Raw genomic sequence first — 18,563 nt, forward strand, 5'->3', positions numbered from 1 at the left:
TGCATTCTTCTGTTTGCCGCTGACTGTAAAAAGTCAAGATTACTTTGCCTTCAAGTGAAAAGATCCAGAGACTGGCCTAGCAGTGCAACTCACGTGGACCTGCCTGCCTCAAGGATTCAAAAACTCGCCCACCATCTTTGACGAGGCCCTCCACCAAGACTTGGCTGTGTTCCGGGCTTCTAACCCCCAGGTAACTCTGTTGCAGTATGTAAATGATCTCCTCCTGGCAGCGGCCAATAAAGAACTGTGTCTGGAAGGAACAAAGCATCTCCTTACAGAGTTGGGAGAACTGGGCTTTCGAGCCTCCGCCAAAGAGGCTCAGATCTGCAAGCGACAGGTCAGTTACCTGGGGTACCTTCTTAAAGATGGGAAAAGATGGTTGTCTGATGCCAGAAAAGAGACAGTGTTTCATATTCCGCCACCTGCTAATCCGAGACAAGTCAGGGAATTTTTAGGTACTGCTGGGTTCTGCCGCCTATGGATACCTGGTTTCGCTGAGATGGCAGCCCCATTATATCCCCTCACCAAGAACAGTCAGCCTTTCAAGTGGGGAAAAGAAGAACAACAGGCTTTTAACAACACCAAGACGGCCCTAATGTCCGCACTGGCTCTAGGGCTCCCTGACGTAACCAAGCCCTTCCACCTGTATGTGGCAGAAAATAAAGGGGCTGCAAAGGGGGTCCTAACTCAAAAACTGGGGCCCTGGAAAAGGCCTGTAGCATATCTGTCCAAAAAACTAGACCCAGTAGCCTCAGGGTGGCCAGCTTGTCTAAGAATCATAGTGGCAGTCGCAGTTCTGGTAAAAGATGCTGATAAGTTGACTATGGGACAGAGTTTAGTAATCTCGGCACCTCATGCCTCAGAGAGTATTGTCCGCCAGCCCCCCGACCGCTGGCTCACAAATGCTCACATGACTCACTATCAGACTCTGTTACTGAATTCAGACCGGGTTACTTTTGCTCTACCGGCGAGCTTAAATCCAGCCACGTTGCTGCCAGACCCTGACCTTGACCCTCCTATCCATGACTGCCAACAAGTGCTTGCAGAGACACATGGATGGCAGAAAGACTTGTCAGATCAGCTTCTGATGGACGCCGAAGCCACCTGGTTTACTGACGGCAGCAGTTTCCTGGAGGAAGGAGTACGAAAGGCAGGAGCCGCTATAGTAGATGGCCAGAACCTGAAATGGGCACCGGCCTTACCTGCAGGAACGTCTGCCCAGAAGGCAGAACTCATCGCCCTCACGAAAGCCCTTGAACTAAGAGAAGGCAAAAGAATCAACATCTATAAGGACAGCAGGTATGCTTTTGGCACTGCCCATGTTCACGGTGCTATCTATCAACAATGGGGTCTGCTGACCTCAGGAGGGAAAGAAATCAAAAACAAGGCAGAGGATCGTAGCCCTGCTGGAGGCCCTTCACCAACTGCTAAAAGTGAGTATTATACACTGCCCGGGTCACCAGAAAGGGGATTCCCCCATTGCCAGGGGAAAAAACTTGGCCGATTCTGAAGCAAGGGCGACAGCCAATAGGTCCACGTCTATTCTGTTAGTTGACATCCCTAAGCTAGAAAAGCCCAGATTTAAATACTCTGCTGAGGACGTAGCAGTGATCTCAAAGGACTCTAATAACCACTTTGCTCAGGAAAAAGGGCGCTGGCATGCAGCATCAGGCAAGCCTATCTTGCCACAAGAACAAGCACGCATCATGATCAAACAAATACACCAATGGACTCATCTGGGAGTAAACAAATTGGCCCAGACTGCCCTGAGGACAAAATATCATATCATAGGGCTAAAACAATTAGCAGAGCAGATAGTTAAAAGCTGTGTGCCTTGTCAAAAAGTAAATGTCTGCAAAAATACAGCGGGACCTGGCAAGAGACTCAGGGGAGACAGACCGGGGATGTATTAGAAAGTAGATTTTACAGAGATCAAGCCAGGCAGATATGGTTACAAGTATCTCCTAGTTTTTATAGACACCTTCTCTGGATGGGTAGAAGCATTCCCAACAAAGCAGGAAACTGCCACCGTCATAGTCAAGAAAATCCTAGAAGAAATCTTCCCGTGCTTCGGGGTGCCCAAGGTAATCAGGTCCGACAATGGACCCGCTTTCGTAGCCAAGGTAAGTCAGGGAGTGGCCAGACATCTAGGGGTCGATTGGAAATTACATTGTATCTACAGACCCCAGAGTTCAGGACAGGTAGAAAGGATGAACAGAACTCTAAAAGGGACCCTGACTAAATTAACCATGGAAACTGGTGTGGACTGGGTGGTGCTCCTTCCCTTGGCCCTGTTTAGAGCTAGGAACACCCTCTCCCGGCTCAACCTGACCCCCTTTGAAATTCTCTATGGTGCCCCTGCCCCCTTGACTTTACTGGGGAACGCCTTTGAACCCACCTGCCACAATAACAGTGACTTATATGCCAGGTTGAAAGGACTACAAGAGGTGGAGAAGGAAGTCTGGACACAGCTGGCGGCTGCCTATGAGCCTGAGACCCCCGAAGTGTCTCACCAGTTTCAGGTTGGAGACATAGTCTATGTGAGACAACATCACTCCCAGACCCTGGAGCCCCGTTGGAAAGGACCTTACCTAGTGCTTTTAACAACCCCTATGGCTGTAAAGGTAGACGGGATCTCCGCTTGGATCCATGCCTCGCATGTAAAACCTGCACCACCAGACGACCAAGGACCAAGAGACGCCACCTGGAGAGTCCAGAGCTCCAAGGAGCACCCCTTGAGACTTAAAATTGTTCGGGCTCCTAAGGTGTTATAAGATGAGGGCCCTTTTATTCCTTCTGTGCCTGGAGGTCTTTCCCTGAACCAGGGAGCATCCAGCCCACATACCCCTAGAAAGTTAACTTGGTATGTTATAAATAGAGTGGGAGATAAAATCTGGAATTCATCCAAGGTCACCTCGGGATCATGGTGGCCAGATCTGTTTCCCAATGTGTGCAAATTGGCTGTGGGAGCCCCACCCAATTGGGATTTAGAAGCATACTTTAATAGCTATAAACCCCCTGCCGCCCCCAGCCCCCCCCCACCCTGGGATATCCGCAGAAGTAGGTTGCTCCACCACCTTAGAAAGAGTATGCTTAGCGCCTTCACCTTTTATGTGTGCCCTGGGTCCCACCAAGACAGAGCACTCAGCTCCCGGTGTGGAGGGAAAGCAGAGTACTTCTGTAAAAGCTGGAGTTGTGAGACTACAGGAGATACATACTGGAATCCCTCATCACCCTGGGACTATATAAAGTTAACTGCCAATTACACTCACAAAATAGCAAGGGGCTCATCCCCCCACCGGTACGGGCAATTTGGCAGCTCTAGATATCAAGGGGTCCCTGCCTGCAAAGGGTGGTGTCACCCCCTCCGAGTTTCCTTCACAGATCCAGGGAAAAGAGCCACAGGATGGGAAAAAGGATTTACATAGGGGTTAAGGTTCTATAAAAAAGGATATGATGATGGGCTGTTGTTCACCATTAAGCTCAAAGTAAAAACCCAGTATATTGCTGTAGGGCCAAATAGATATTTAGCCCCAGGGGGACCCCCAATGGTCAAACTAAAGACTACTACCTCAGCACCCCCAGGTACCCAACCAGAGTCCTCAGCCCCCGCTAACAGGTCAAAAACCAGGGCACCAAAGAAAATGTCTGAACCCCCTAAGCCTAGGCTTCAGAAACAATCTGGGTTATTCCACTTAATCTCTGAAGCCTTCAAGGTCTTAAATAGTACCAACCCCAATGCTACCCGCTCCTGCTGGCTTTGTTATGATGTTGCTCCCCCTTATTATGAAGGAATAGCCTTCAGAAAGGAAATTAAAACTACAACTGATGTCTCTAACTGTCGTTGGCAGCAATGACAGGTCAAACTCACTCTATCAGCTGTTATGGGGCAAGGAACATGTGTAGGAAAGATCCCCTCCTCACACAGCCAGCTGTGCAATCAGACACTTAACTTGACTGAGTGGTCTGGTGACACATATCTGTTGCCCCCTCCAGGGGGATGGTGGGCTTGCGCTACTGGGGTTACACCCTGCGTTAGCTCAAAGGTCCTGAAAGAAACCCAGGATTTCTGTGTCCTGGGTCAGTTGCTATCTCGGCTCGTTTATCATCCCTATGAAGAACTATTATCATATTGGGATAAAAATAATGGAAACTACTGAACTAAAAGAGAGCCCCTAAGTATCACGCTCTCTGTCCTCTTAGGCTTAGGATTGGGAGCAGCTGGGGCAGCTACAGGAGCCTCAGCTCTAGTTATTCAGCACCAGAATTACCAAAGTTTGCAGGCAGCCATAGATGCTGATATTAAAGAAGTAAAAAATTCAATTACTAAGTTACAAGAGTCCCTCACCTCTCTTTCTGAGGTGGTCCTGCAAAACAGAAGGGGGCTGGACCTCTTGTTCCTTCAGCAGGGTGGACTCTGCGCTGCGCTAAAAGAAGAATGTTGTTTTTACATTAATCATTCAGGGGTAGTTAAAGACTCCATGGCCAAAATTAGGGAAGGCTTGGCCAAAAAAAAAAAAAAAAAAAAGAAAAAGAAAAAAAAAGAAAGAGATCAAAATCAGGGATGGTTTGAGTCATGGTTCAAACTCGTCCCCATGGCTCACGAGGGCTTACGACCCTCGTGTCTACCTTGCTAGGACCATTAGTTATTTTAGTGTTACTTCTAACCTTTGGTCCCTGCATTTTAAATCACTTAGTAGCTTTTGTTAGAGAACGTGTTAGTACTGTCCAAATTATGATGTTAAGGCAACAATATCAGGAAATAAACCAACAAGAGACAAGTATTTCATGATTGAAATACGCACAAGAAAAAGGGGAGACTGTAAAAGAAAATATAACTTTAACATACACAATTTGCTTTTGTAAAAATGCTTGCTAAAAACGGGAAAACATAACTAATGACATTTTAAGTAAAGCAGCTTCTAAGGGGCTATTGAGAGGTCAGGCGGCACCTGGCACACTAAATTCCAGGAAGGGAATGAACACCTCCCGGTTCCAGGAACTGACCAGTTCCTTATCTAGAGGCCACCTGGCCAGACCCCAGGGAAGATAAATGATTGAGAAATGCGCTGTTCCTTACTGGGGTACCAGCTCACTAAAGCCTACCCGTAAATCTAAAGGCGCCTCAGATATCCAACAACTCATCCTGTCACAAAAGTCTGTCTAAAAAACTGTATAAAAAGTACTGTATAAAAAATGCTTGTGTTAAGAGCTCAGGGCCACTTCGGTCCTGAAGATGAAGCAACCCCAGCATGCTGGAATAAACTCCTCTTGCTTAATTGCAACGGTCTCTATCTCATGGTCTTTGTGAAGTGAGCCATTCCGCTGTGTGGGATTTGTGCGCGGTGCACAGATCTTACAGTTTTGTTTTCTAGATCTACGAAAATCTTTTAAGGTATAACAGCTTGCTAAAGTATATGTTTATGAACAAAAATTAAAACACCTTTCACTCTACTTAAAAAAAAAAACTTCACAAGTTGTTTTATGGCAATACAGTTATTTGCATAAGTTCAATAAGAATCTGTTCTTTTTGTAACAGGACACAATCGGAAATACTTGTTATTTTAACAAGGCTTTGACTGGAATATCATACCTTCAGACATGACCAGACTGCCTTAAGGAATTAAGGTTGACCCTTTTATGGAGCCAATAAAAAGCCCCTGGAGAGACTGGCTTGATACCTTGTCTACATAATTGCAAGGTTCCTGGTCTTCCAGTAAGTAAAGAATGTAACTTTCTGACAGGCCAGAACCTTGATAGTTTGGGGACTTCCAGAAGAGAGGAATTCACCCAACTCACACAGGTAATCAGAGAGTAAGTCAAATCCTTGGCTTGGCTTCCTAAGACCCGAGTGGCATTTAAAGGTCTAATCTGAGAATCCTTATGAATGTCCCAGCAAAGCCAACTCAAAAAAAAAAAGAGAGAGAGCTTATATGATAAGCCATTACTCTTGCTGCACTTTATGCAAATAATCTGGCCAAAAACTAAACTTATTTTTGCAAATAAATTTGTCTTGTCATAGATACCTTTGATAAATTTGAAAAACTTGGAGAAAAAATTATTTTTCAAAAAGAAACACTAACACACCTGTTATCCGATTCTAGCTCTGTGCTTTTAATCTGTTTGTAAAGTGTGTATCTTCCAGGCTACAGTTCCACGTCAAGACGGTGATGACCCAAGGATTCCAACCCAACCTTTCCTGAGAGGAACTAAGTCTCTATAAATCACTAAATCAGCCAATGAGAGATTTTATACCTCCAAAATGCAGGCAGGGACGACGCCCATGGTCCGCAGGAAGCAGTTTCAGAAGAAAGAGACCTCCAGCCCCTTTTACCTTAAGAATAAGGAGGATATAATCTCTCAGGGGGGAATGAAACAATAAGGCTAGGCCTGTGAACCAAACTGTTAGGTCTCTGAATCTGACTGAAATCACCAAAGACAGACTCTGCCCATGGGGATGAAAGCCCAAACTTACGCTTGGTCGTGTGCAAAAACAAAGCCTATATATAAAAACTCCAATATGATCAAATCCCAGTAGAGGATTGGGGACACATAAATTGGGAACCAGATATTGACCTGTAAGCAAAGATTCGCTTAAAAAAATCCCCTTAAAACCAGTGGGGAATGAAGTAATGTCCTTTTTCTGAGAGCAGGACTGATGCCATTTAAAATAACCCCTCCATTTTGTATAAACTCAGGTGGGAAAAACCCAGGCAGGGAAAATGTGGGAGGGGCTGGGAGGAGCCATGCTAACTGCAAAATTAGCTTATGTACTGTTGGCTTCCTTGCATTGGCTAATAACCCCTAGTGCGGTGACTGGGCAACTGAGTTGCCACGCTTGCAGCTTTAAAAACTGAAGGTAAAAACGGCTTGCCGCCACACTCTGAATTGGCTGGTGCTGTACTGGCAGCCAGCAATAAAGTTTTTTTTCCTTTTCCATATCGGTTTCCAAGGGTAATTTCTCCCAATGCTTATAACATAATAAATATATTTTGTTTTATTTTCGTTTCTTAATATATGGAAATTTCATCTGAAGACTTGACTGCAGAGATAACAGATAACAATATTAAGATTACAAGAAATTCATTGCACTGCTTTTCACATGTAATAAAGATTATATCAACTCAATGGCTTACCTAAGCTTTTAATTGAACACAAATATTTTATCGACAAGTTAGAATTTAGATACTATGACTGGAGAAAACGATTTTCATAGAAGTCTACACTCTTAGTCTAAGGGATGAGAAATTTATTTCAAAGTTATATAAATAAGCAGCAAAGAAACAGAACTTCTAGAAGCAGTAGTGGTTTCAAATGAGAAGAAATGAAAAGGAATAGAAAGATAATATTTAGATAGAAAACACTTATAAGTGTCATGAAAAAAATCTATTTCCAAAGCTAGGAAATAATGTTGTAGGTCCTATGAGACTTGCATGAAAAATAATTAGATAAGCAAACATCCTTAAGAAGGAACGAAAGGAAGTGGCTAGGGTATTTCAAATCTAAGAAATACAAATGTATTAAAATATCTGCAGACTGTGTCCCTTTTTGGTAAACAGTAGACAGGATTTTAAGACCAGACAATGCCTGGACCTATGCACACCTGTGCTCCTGGTCAGGGTAACTTTCCAAGGGCAGGCGTCACACTCGTCTGTGAGTACATGCGTGGGCTTATTTTGTTTCTAAAGGCAGCAACAACTGGAAGGATGTGGTGAACAGGCATGAACATTTCCTAAGAGGACCAAGTACCTCCAGAGTCTCAGGGTGGCGGGAGGGAAGTGAACAGTCCCACCTGCATGCACTTCTCGTGGACAGGTGGGGAGCTCAAGGTTTTGGGGAGACGGCTGCTTAGTGGAGGGCTTGTCTTCTAACCCTAACCTAGAATTCTTTCCACTTTCAATACCCTGGCCGTTCCTCTCCCCATGGGTGTAGCTTAGTACAATCTTGAGCTTAAATTTTCAATTCTTGAATTATCTGAAAATTCTTCCTTGAAAAGAATTACTCTGACCTTGGATTCATTTAAAATGATCTTTACAAACAAAAGCTCCTTGATGTTCACAGATAAAGAACAACAATGCACCATTCATTAGTGGCATCATAAATTAGGCTTCCTGCCTTACTGCACCGAGAACCGCCTGTCTTCATATGAGTGCCAGAAAAACTCTGCACTGAAGCCTGGCAAAACGAAATGAAAAGGGTGACACGACAGACGACCCAGAGCCACACACGCAGTCGCGCCCCAGGCAGAGCCCTCCAAGCAGGGTTAATTCTCCCATCAGGAAGGCAGGAAATTTGTTTCTACTTCCTTTTCTGTACAAACACTTCTGAGGACTAAGAGAAGAAATAGTTGAAAACTTTACTTCTGATTAGTTTTTAATTAGAAAATAATTTCTGAAATAATAACTGTAATAACAAATAATAATAAATAGTAACTGTTAAACAACATGTTTTCAAAGACTACTTAATGATATGGAAAAGGATCCTCAGAATCTAGTGCTAAGTAAAAAAAAGTAGGATGCAGTAAGATTCTAAGTTCTTAAAAAAAGAAATCGACTATGCCTCACTATACATAGATGAAAAGATAGGACTGAAATTCACAAAGCCGTTAATAATAATTGTTTTGGGCCATGGAATCAGGCACAACTTCTGAAAATAAGCCAGCAAAAGCTTTTTACATCATTCGGGGGGAGGCCACTGAAAAGAGCATTTTCCCCTTATTTCAAGCGAGGTCTGGTCCCTGTGGGCCACTCTCTCCTTGCAGGTAAGACTGGGCAATGTCATTCTGAGGATCTTGCTCTGAAGGAGGGCGCTGTCAGGACTTCACATTCAGACACTGCATGTTTTTCTCTCCACATTTTTTCTAGAGGAAGCAAACTTGTCTTGAAACCAAGTTAACTTAGCACCAGGTCAGTAGAATTTAACATCTGAACTCTGAAGTCTGGCACTGATATGGAAGATCTATATTATAAAGACACGTTTTACTGATTTCTTCTGAAGATGCAGGTGGTGAACTTACCTGGAGGATGACTAGTATCTTCTCCACTGGTCATGCTCATATTGTCTGTTTCCTGTACCAGATAGGGGTGAGAACCAAATTAAGAATGATGTCTCTCTAAATATTCAAGCCAAAAACTGCACATTTCTAAGTATGTACAAAAACAGCGTGCTGAGTTGTATCTGGGGGACAGAACGGTATTCTCTTTTCAGTTGTGGCCACCTGTCGTTAAAGTTTTGTTCTATAATTATTCCATTAAAGTGGAAGCAATTAATTAAGAGGTAGCGTAGCTAGTGGAAGGAAACTGTCAAAACTGTTCCTCTTAACACCAGTCCCGGCCATCTGCATGACATCTAGACATTTATTACTGCTAATGACTTCTGGAAGTGGAAATCCACATGCAGATGGCTCACAGTGGATGTGCTGCCAAGTGCAGAAAAAGCCCTGTGTGGCTCTTCTGCGGTTGAGCCCAGAGCTCCCCTTCCCTGCCCATGGCACAGTCGGCCACTTTTTGCCTTTCCAATAGATGGGAATATGGGAAAGAGACTCAGAGCAGAACCACCTTACTAGTAGAAAGGTGACAGTTTTTCATATTTTAAAAATAACACTTTTGTACAAATTTCTCCCTGCTCTTAGTTTTCTTCTAGCATAGAGAAGCATGTGCCTTTCACACACTTGACTGGTCACTGTGCCTCTCCTGGGACCCCCCAGAAGTGTGAGCTCTGGGCTGTAGCAGGAAGCAGTGAGAGGGGAGGGCTGTTCTACTGCACGGGGACTTCCACTGTGCTTGTTGTCACTGCCCTACCCTTGTGGGACCCCCCAGAAGTGTGAGCTCTGGGCTGTAGCAGGAAGCAGTGAGAGAGGAGGGCTGTTCTACTGCACGGGGACTTCCACTGTGCTTGTTGTCACTGCCCTACCCTTGTGACCACAGGTGACCAGTAACCACTCAGACCTCCTACTGAACCAACGCAGGGAAGTGATGATCTGAAGAAATCACAGGCAAATCTGTAGCTACTGCCTGCAGAATTTAGCACATCCTTTCTCACCACTGGGCTGAGCCACAGCAAGGAAGAGGTTGAAGCTCTGCCGTTTGTCCTCAGGGCAGCTTTGATGCTGACCCTGGCGGCCTGTGTCCCTCTGACACCTCACTCTCCCACCCTCCCCACCTGTCCACACAGTCCAGTTAGGCCAGGGTCAGGATCTGAAACTTGCCAAGTTTTTGGCAGGAACTAAATACTTTTGAATATATTTTTAAACTAAATACATTTTAAAACTAAATACGTTTTTAGTTTTTTTACTAACACAAGGAATTTTGCCTGTCAACTCTGTCCTGGAAACAGTGATAACTTTCTACTTGGACTACTTTAATACCTCTAAGAAATACAGAAATGGGAGTTAAAGGTAGGCAAAACCCAGCAAAAATGTGCTGGCCTAAAATTCAACTACAGTAACTAAAACTGAAAACGAAGTGGATTATTTGATCTAGAAAAATATATTCCAGTCCTGATGAAAGACTGACTCTGTGCTATGTGTGTAACACCTACTTTATAGAGAAACATCTGAAATTAGAAAACACACTTGCACCACCAGCAGCATTTTTGTACACGTAAGGCAAAATGCAAATGAAACACACTCTCCTGGCTTCTATGCCATCTACACAGCCTTTTTTTTCCTTTTCGTCTTTTTTCGTGTCCGGCAATGGATCGCAACCCTCAGTGTCGCGCCCTTACCGGACAAGGACCGGCAACGGGATTGCAGCCCTCAGTGTTGCACCCATACCTCGCTCAGCCAGTGAGCGGGAACCGGTCTGTATGTGGGATCTGAACCCTCGGCGGGAGCGCCGCCGCGCTCCCAAGTGGCGCACTGTAGCAGTGCGCCACTGGGCTGGCCCTACACAGCCTTTTAATTTCTCCCATTCTCATCCTTAAACTCCTTTTTAAAAAAGTTTTATTAATATTATTCTTTTACATTCTATGATGTTGTTGTGGAGCAGTTGAGACTACACAGCCTTTTAATTTCTCCCATTCTCATCCTTAAACTCCTTTTAAAAAAAGTTTTATTAATATTATTCTTTTACATTCTATGATGTTGTTGTGGAGCAGTTGAGAGGGAGGGGGAGGGGAAAGGGGAAGGAAAGGTGAGCGAAGGAGGAGGGGTGGGACTGAGGCCTGTAGTACCCCCTCATTCCCACAGGGGAGACCGGGGGTCTTCCAGCAGTGGCTTGGTCATTGCTAGGCTGGGTGCACATGTTAGGGGGCTGTGGAAAAAGCCCTTGCCCCCCACCACCCCAGTTCGGGGACCCAGGGCCCTTCTTGCTGTGGCTTGGTGGTTGCTGCTGGGATGGCTGCATGTGTTGGGGGTGTGTGGCTGAGGCCCTCGGCCCCCCACCACCCCGGCTTGGGAGAGCCTGGGGTGCTTCCTGCAGTGGCTCAGTGGTCATCACTGGGCTGGTTATGGGTGTTAGGGAGCATGGCGAGGCCCTCAGACCCCCACTGCCCCGGCTTGGGAGAGCCTGGGGCACTTCCTGTGACAGGTCAGTGGTCCTTGCTGGTGTGGTTGTGTGTGTCAGGGGTGTGTGGCTGAGGCCCTCAGCTATGCTGGTGACCAAGTGGATGCGGGGCTTGAGCTTACACTGCATTGGAGATGGTAAGAGGGCAGAAGTTTCTAAGTAGCTCCAAACTGGCCACCTAGAAGCTCCAGACAAGAGTCAGTAGCATGATTTGGTAGAACAGAGTCCCTGTAGGCTAAGCTCGTTCAAGGAAATGTCTAAAGCAAATATAAACTTACAGAGCTGTAAATATAAACTTACGGAGCTTTTCTCTCTCTCCAGGGATGGGCATTTCAAAAATATTCATCATAAACTCTGATCTACTCTGAACTACAGAGGGGACTCCCGTGTCTGCTAAATGTGTGGTTCAAGAGGATGAGAGAAAAGGACTTGGCACCCAACAGACCTCAGCCTATGTAGCCTCCTGACAAATGATGACCTCAAGAGCTCACAGAGACACATCCCAAAATGCCAACTAGGTTAATGCTGAAAACCTGCTGTGCTTTAGGTAATAATGTGAGCAACTTTTTAAGTCTGTACACATTTTAGAGGTTACAAAAGTAAAAAATATCATGAATTAAATTAAAGGTGTGTTTGTATTTGAAACAACAGAATTATAAATCTTATATAATTTCAAAGTCTATAAAGTTTGGCTCTCAAAACTGTAAGAAATATGAGTTTAAACACCAATGTGAAGTCCTCTGTGTGTGTGGCCACTGCCCTCTTACCTGGTCCCTGGTCTCTCCATGGCTGTCCCTGGCCAGAACGGCTGTACCCAGAGCTTGTCCTGTGGGAGCCAGGGCTCTGCCTTCCCCATCGCCCTGTGGGAATATGTGATCAGCACATTAGTAAGTTATGTTTAAGAGTGTAGCAAGCTTTCAAACTTTTAGAGTTCTTAAAACTACAGGGAGAGCTCATGAAAAATACAAATTTAGGGGATTTAGCACCAGAGTATGTGGCTAAGGAGTAAGAGCTACAAATCTGCATTTTAAAAACATACTCCATGAGAATCTTGTACTGGTGATAAGAGGGGGAGACTGCAAATCCCAGCAGTGCTGCCACCTGAACGGCTGGCATCCAACTGCCTGCAGGTTTCTGTGCTGCTGGGCAGTGCTTGCTGACAAGCTCAATGAGGAATGAGAGGCCTGCGGTGCTGTGTGTACAGTGTGGACTTCTGAGTACCAGGCTGCCAACCAATGGAGGGGACAGGCAATGCAGACAGAATGTTGTGCGTTTACTTTGCACAGAATAAATTTTTGCTCTGGTCTCTCAGATTCTTTCAATGCACAATTGGAAGGATAAAGTTAAAAGATGGAGAAAAGGGTTAGTAACTGGGGAAAAGCAGCCTTCTTCTTGCAGGGTGGGAATCGCCATACACCCCAGCTGTTCTCGATCCTATGCACAACCCTGGGTGAGGCCAGGACACAGGGGGCCTCCTACCCTCAGGACACAAAGCCTCCGAGTTGACACCAAGTAGGACTCTTAAGATAGTTTGGGTGGGTAGAAAATTGGGGTAAATTCTTTTATTTCATCAAGAAAAATAATAGGGTTGCTATAGTTACAGAAACAGATACTAACCAAAGGAGGACATGAAAAAATAATTAAAAGAATCTCATTAACAAAATAAACCAGTAAGATATCCAACTTCACTGATAAAAAAAGAAGCATCCAATGAGATATACTCCTTCGTCTATCAAATTGGTTAAAAAACAAAACAAAACAAACAAAAACCAACTTTTAAATTCTGTCAAAGGCACCACAGACCAGAGACTCAACTTAATCAGAGAACAACTTAATCATTGCTAGTGAAGGTGCAACGGGACAAAAAGGTTATTAAAAATAAGTTGGCAACACTGATCTAAAATGAGATACATTTTGATCTATAATTCTGTAAATCATCATACTTTATTTTAAAATAAGGCACATAAAGTCATCATGAATAATGAGAAAACATGGAAACAACCTCAGAGCTCAAAACAGGGAAACTGTGACGCCAACGTGCACTACCCAGGGGTAGAAGAGGCCGTGGCCACGGCAGAGGTGTGTTCGAATGTGACCGTGATACTGCTACGAAGAGAACAGGAAACAAAACTGCATAAAGTGTGAATTGTGATGAGACAGAAGCATGGAAAAATATTGCAAAAGTACGTTATCTGTCAACACTTGTCATCTTTAGGTGACCGAATTACAGGTAATCTATATTTCCTTTTAAATTATTTTCTTTATACTCTAAATTTTTTTAATACACTTCTATTATGAGAAGAAATAAACTCTTGTCAAATGAACCAACACTCCCCAAATGGCCTCTATACTTCGGGGCATCCTGGAAAGGAGAGTGTGCACCCAGAGAAAGAGTTCTTGATTACTGGATTACCGGGTGAATCCTTACTGAACATCTTTTTCCTAATGGGACCAGAATGCAAACCCCTGGGTAGAGCCACTCCCCAAATGGCCTCTATACTTCGGGGCATCCTGGAAAGGAGAGTGTGCACCCAGAGAAAGAGTTCTTGATTACTGGATTACCAGGTGAATCCTTACTGAACATCTTTTTCCTAATGGGACCAGAATGCAAACCCCTGGGTAGAGCCCTATCATCTTATTCTTTTCTTCCCACTTAATCAGTCTCTTCCCGGAATTCTTTATCAATAAGTTGCAAGCAGATAAGGCCTATCCTCACGGAGCCCTACAACATTGATGTTCCTAGTGACGTGAAGTGTCTGGCCTACCTGTGTGCTGTGAGTTCCAGTGTGTTCTGCCCACAATGCGCCTGTTCTCCTTCATGCAGGCCTTGCAGACGACGGCCTTCAGGTTATGGAATTTGGTGAGACGAGATCTCTGCAAAAAGACCAGATGCAAACAAGAGCCCGGCTGTGCCTTCTGGCAAGGCGCCCAGGTCACAAAGAGCAAGCTCGGGACATCCCCCCATGGGTGGAAACTGTCTCCAAGGATATTAAATCACTGTAGCTGCACACTTTGTACCCAGACAAGGACAGCTGCACAGTCTTCCTTTAATATTATCACTTCACAAGAGGTTCTTAGAAAACTGGTATTCTCCTGAATCCACTAGAAAAGGAACATCAAGCAGCTTGACGTCCCTGTAGCTTTTGTCTTTTGGAGGTTAAACAATTATTTCTAAAAAACAATCAAGTCCTCTTGTGACAATTTAGATGATTACTACATAATCTCACCTTTAAAAAAATCCATGCATTTAATATATCTTATTACTTCAATTCTTAGTTGTAAAAATGTCAAGGTCACAAAAACAGCAGACTGAGAGTGTAGCATTCAACCTCTTCCTTCTAGCTTGCTGTTATTATACTGAATATTCCGTTCTACATGACTTTTTTTTTTTTAAACCACAAGTGCGAACCTACAATCACTTGCACTTGGTTGAGAGATTAGATACAGAAAGAGAGATCCATGATTAGTGATTTACGTCTGTGGGCCAGTAAGGCTATGTGCACCTTCCATCATTTCTACATCAAATGAGCCAGAGCAGAAGAATGCTTTTCCTCTTACTCTGCTTTTGTTGTCTGTACATAATTTGGGCTGCTTCTAAGTTCTGGATACTCATACCCTGGATTTTTTTTTGGTGAGAAATGGTGATGGAAACACATCAATGTTTTCTCTCTGGTATGAAAGCCTGGAATACTGCCTCCCAACAGACCAGCCCACTCTCTCGGATCACTCCACTTCCCGTGTCCCTGCGGGTATTAAGACACATTCCAAATGAGCTTGGCTTGAGGCCTTATTTGGAAATCTTCCAGGAATCGTGTAGCAATTGTACGTATAAAGCTGGAACAGCTCCCAATGTCCCAACTAAACTGGCAGCTCCTCGGAACATTTTCAAGTGATAAATCGTAACTTCTACCAGATTAGTCTGATGTCTGTGGAGGCACTTCTGCAGGGAGCATTCATTCAAAAAAAGGGAGAGGAGTAAAAGCCCTTGGAAAATTAAATGTGTGTAAGACTCGGTGAGACCCTACTTGCCCTCTGCAAGCAGAAGTCCTATTTAAGTATCTTAGCAGAGCTATTAGGTATGTTGACCCTGAAGCTACTGCTGCAGATCATGTGTTTCTGGCTTTAAGGAATAATGTGATCATTTATTAGGACAACAGTAATGTGAAGAATGTACGGGAAGTCCTAATGTTATTCACGTAAATTTTTAAAGCCTGGGGCCACAGGGGTGCTCCTGATAAGCATGTGTGTTTTTCTAAAGCAGAGCGGCTGCTAGGACAGCTGGCACTACCCTCCTCTCCGAGGCCCAGCCCTGGACTCTGCATTTTCATGATGCTTCGGAGCCACTGATTCCAAAATTATTGTTTCTGAATGTGCAAAACAACTGTGAACTCACATTTTGTTCTAAAAGTTCCTCCACGGTATACCCTTTTTCAGATTGCAGGTACTTCTGGTGAAAAAGCTTCCCATCAAACACATTCCAGGGCATGAAGTCACTTATCCTCCAAGGGCAGCCACAGGCACTGTTGGCCAGAACCAGAGTGGTCAGGCCACGGACGAGCAGGGATCCAAGCTGCACAGCTCTGGAGTTGATGTAATCGAGCTGCAGAGACAGACACACACTGAGGACATGGGTGCAGTGTTAGCTCTGCTCAAACAGACATGGGCTCAGTAACTGGACCACAGGACCAAGCCGAACTCCATGAGATCTATGTGTCCCGAGCCCTGGAAACAAGCTCAGCTGAGGGAAAACAAGGCAGTGCCTCTTCAGTAAGATCCACTCATCTGCTCCAGTGTCAGACACATGCGCAGGCCTGCTCCACATACATGGTGCTTCCTGCCTCCCGGGAACCTCTATGGTCCTCTCATGCATGTCAAAGATGTGGTCTGCTAGGAATGTGCTTGCAAGATCACTCACTTCTATGTTTACTTTTCTCTGAAAAACCCTCTTTAAAGGCCAAGAGGAAGGAACAGAAGACAAGGGTATCATTTTAGACACTAATGAGTTCACCATATTTTAAAAAATCACACTCAATTGTATTAATTATGGGTATTAATTATTTAAAAACATCATTTTAAATATGTACTTATTTAAGAATAAAATGATAGGGCCATTGGGTTGATGAACTGATAATTTTTACAAATTAAGAATATTGTACCAATATAAAATACTTCCTTACACTGTCAAATCTACCTTGACGTCCAACATTCTGACTGTTCTCAAATGAGGAAGCTGACTAGTGTGCTAGAGAGGGCTCCTGCATTCAGTGCCGCTTCTGGGTGCCTGGCCCGTGCTGACCCCCCAGAGTGAAATGACACTAGCAAGCATCCAAGTGACTTTGCCAATGCACTCTGCACAGTGGAGTCAGCTGTGGTGTGGCTCGTCCGTGCTGCTCAGATTAACCAGGAGTTATTTTAAAAGTCATTACATATCTAATATAGTTTATAAAATTGAAATAAATTAGGAAAAGAGTTACAGATGTTTTATCCCCTTTATAGGAAAGTCTTCATTTATTACAATAAAAGAAGCTTCATAATCATTTTAAGAAATTTACCATGAACTGGGATTATCCCAGAGTTAATCTAAGGTTTGATCAAAATATTTCATTCACTTTTAAAAATTAAAATTATACTAAAAAACACTCATTCTTAAGAAAGAGCAACCACTAAACAAGTATGTGGGGCTGAGCTGACTCTGATTGAAAGGACATGTCAGAGAAGACTATTCCCTACGGAAGCTTGCAGGTGGGGGCTCTGCTGCTGGGGCCTTGGCGCATGTCTGCTCTTGTCCCAAGCATCTTGCTAGCATGCTGCTGCCATGTAAGTGCGACATGCCCTATGCTTTTGCATCCGTGCACTTGTTGTGTGGTCTGTCCATGGCAGTAGACAGTGACTGCGTATGATATCAGAATTCAAATCAAGTGAAATTAAGCATTCAGATTCTCACACGCTCTGATTCTCAGTGCTCAGTGGCCACATGTGGCTAAGTGGCCAGGGTCTGCATCAGCACAGAGGTGTGATACTTGGCTCATTACAGAGCACTCTGCTGGACAGCTATACTCTAGCATGCCCTGTTTTCTCCACCTCCAGGGTCCCCCCTCTTTGCAAACTCCAACCACAACGTACCCTACTCAGCCTAGCCCCAGGCCCAGTCCACCCCCAAGGTCTCCACCCTGGCAGACAGCAGGTGCTCGGAGCCTGTCTATAGCACTGTGGGCTCCATGAGGGTGACAGGTCCCTGTCTGTACCTGCAACCCCAGTTCTCAGCTCAGTACATCCTACAATGACTGCTCAGTTGATGTCAAATGAACTAATGGATAATTTGCACTAACATACATATTACGTGTTTTCTCTCAGCATTGGGGGGCAATTCTCTGATTTGGCAGATTTTTCTGTAATTGAATCAATTTCTGTTCATCTCTGTGCTCATGCCTTCTACGCTCGTTCATCTATTTTGATATAATTTTTTTTTAGTTTTACTTTTTAAAATTTTATTTTTTATTGAAACATAATTGATTATTCATATTTGTGGGGTACAAAGTTAAATATCAATACCTGTTGATAATACATAATGATCAGATCAGGATAATTAGTATATTCATCTTTACAAAATGTAGACATTCTTTGTGACCCTTAACCAATCTCTCACTAACTCCCCCTTTCCTAGCTCTAATAACCACAGTTCTGTTCTCTCCTTTTGAAAGTTAAACATATTATTGTGATCTTTCTCTCTCTCTCTCTCTCTCTCCTTCTGATTTATTTATTTTTTAGCTTCCACATATATGTGAATTCATGTGGCATTTCTCCTTCTGTGTCTGGCTTATTTCACTTAACATAATTTTCCCTAAGCTCATCTGTGTTGCTGCAAATGGCAGAATTTCACTCTTTTTTATGGCTGAGTAGTATTCCACTGTGTATATATACCACATTTTTCTTATCCAGTTGGCTTAACATAATTTTCCCTAAGCTCATCTGTGTTGCTGCAAATGGCAGAATTGAATTCTTTTTTATGGCTGAGTAGTATTCCACTGTGTATATATACCACATTTTTCTTATCCAGTT

At 44.0% G+C, this 18,563-nt stretch overlaps 1 protein-coding gene across 5 annotated transcripts in view; it reads right to left on the reverse strand.

Annotated features, from left to right (window-relative positions):
- The window catches only part of FAM120B (family with sequence similarity 120B), a 111,541-nt gene that overhangs the window by 19,383 nt on the left and 73,595 nt on the right, over window positions 1-18,563 (reverse strand). For 4 of the 5 annotated variants that reach the window (XM_008585755.1, XM_008585757.1, XM_008585759.1 and 1 more), the window contains 4 exons: window positions 15,898-16,104; window positions 14,270-14,378; window positions 12,272-12,364; window positions 9,017-9,068 (listed from right to left, as the gene is read on the reverse strand). In XM_008585755.1, the coding sequence (XP_008583977.1) occupies window positions 9,028-9,068; window positions 12,272-12,364; window positions 14,270-14,378; window positions 15,898-16,104 (450 nt within the window). In that variant the 3' untranslated portion in view covers window positions 9,017-9,027. Of the gene's footprint in view, window positions 1-7,232; window positions 8,861-9,016; window positions 9,069-12,271; window positions 12,365-14,269; window positions 14,379-15,897; window positions 16,105-18,563 lie in introns of those variants that run through there. The other variant, XM_008585756.1, reaches the window with a different exon arrangement.

This window comes from Galeopterus variegatus, unplaced genomic scaffold (assembly GCF_000696425.1).
Source record: "Galeopterus variegatus unplaced genomic scaffold, G_variegatus-3.0.2 Scaffold3699, whole genome shotgun sequence".
NCBI classification, from domain to species: Eukaryota; Metazoa; Chordata; class Mammalia; order Dermoptera; family Cynocephalidae; genus Galeopterus; species Galeopterus variegatus.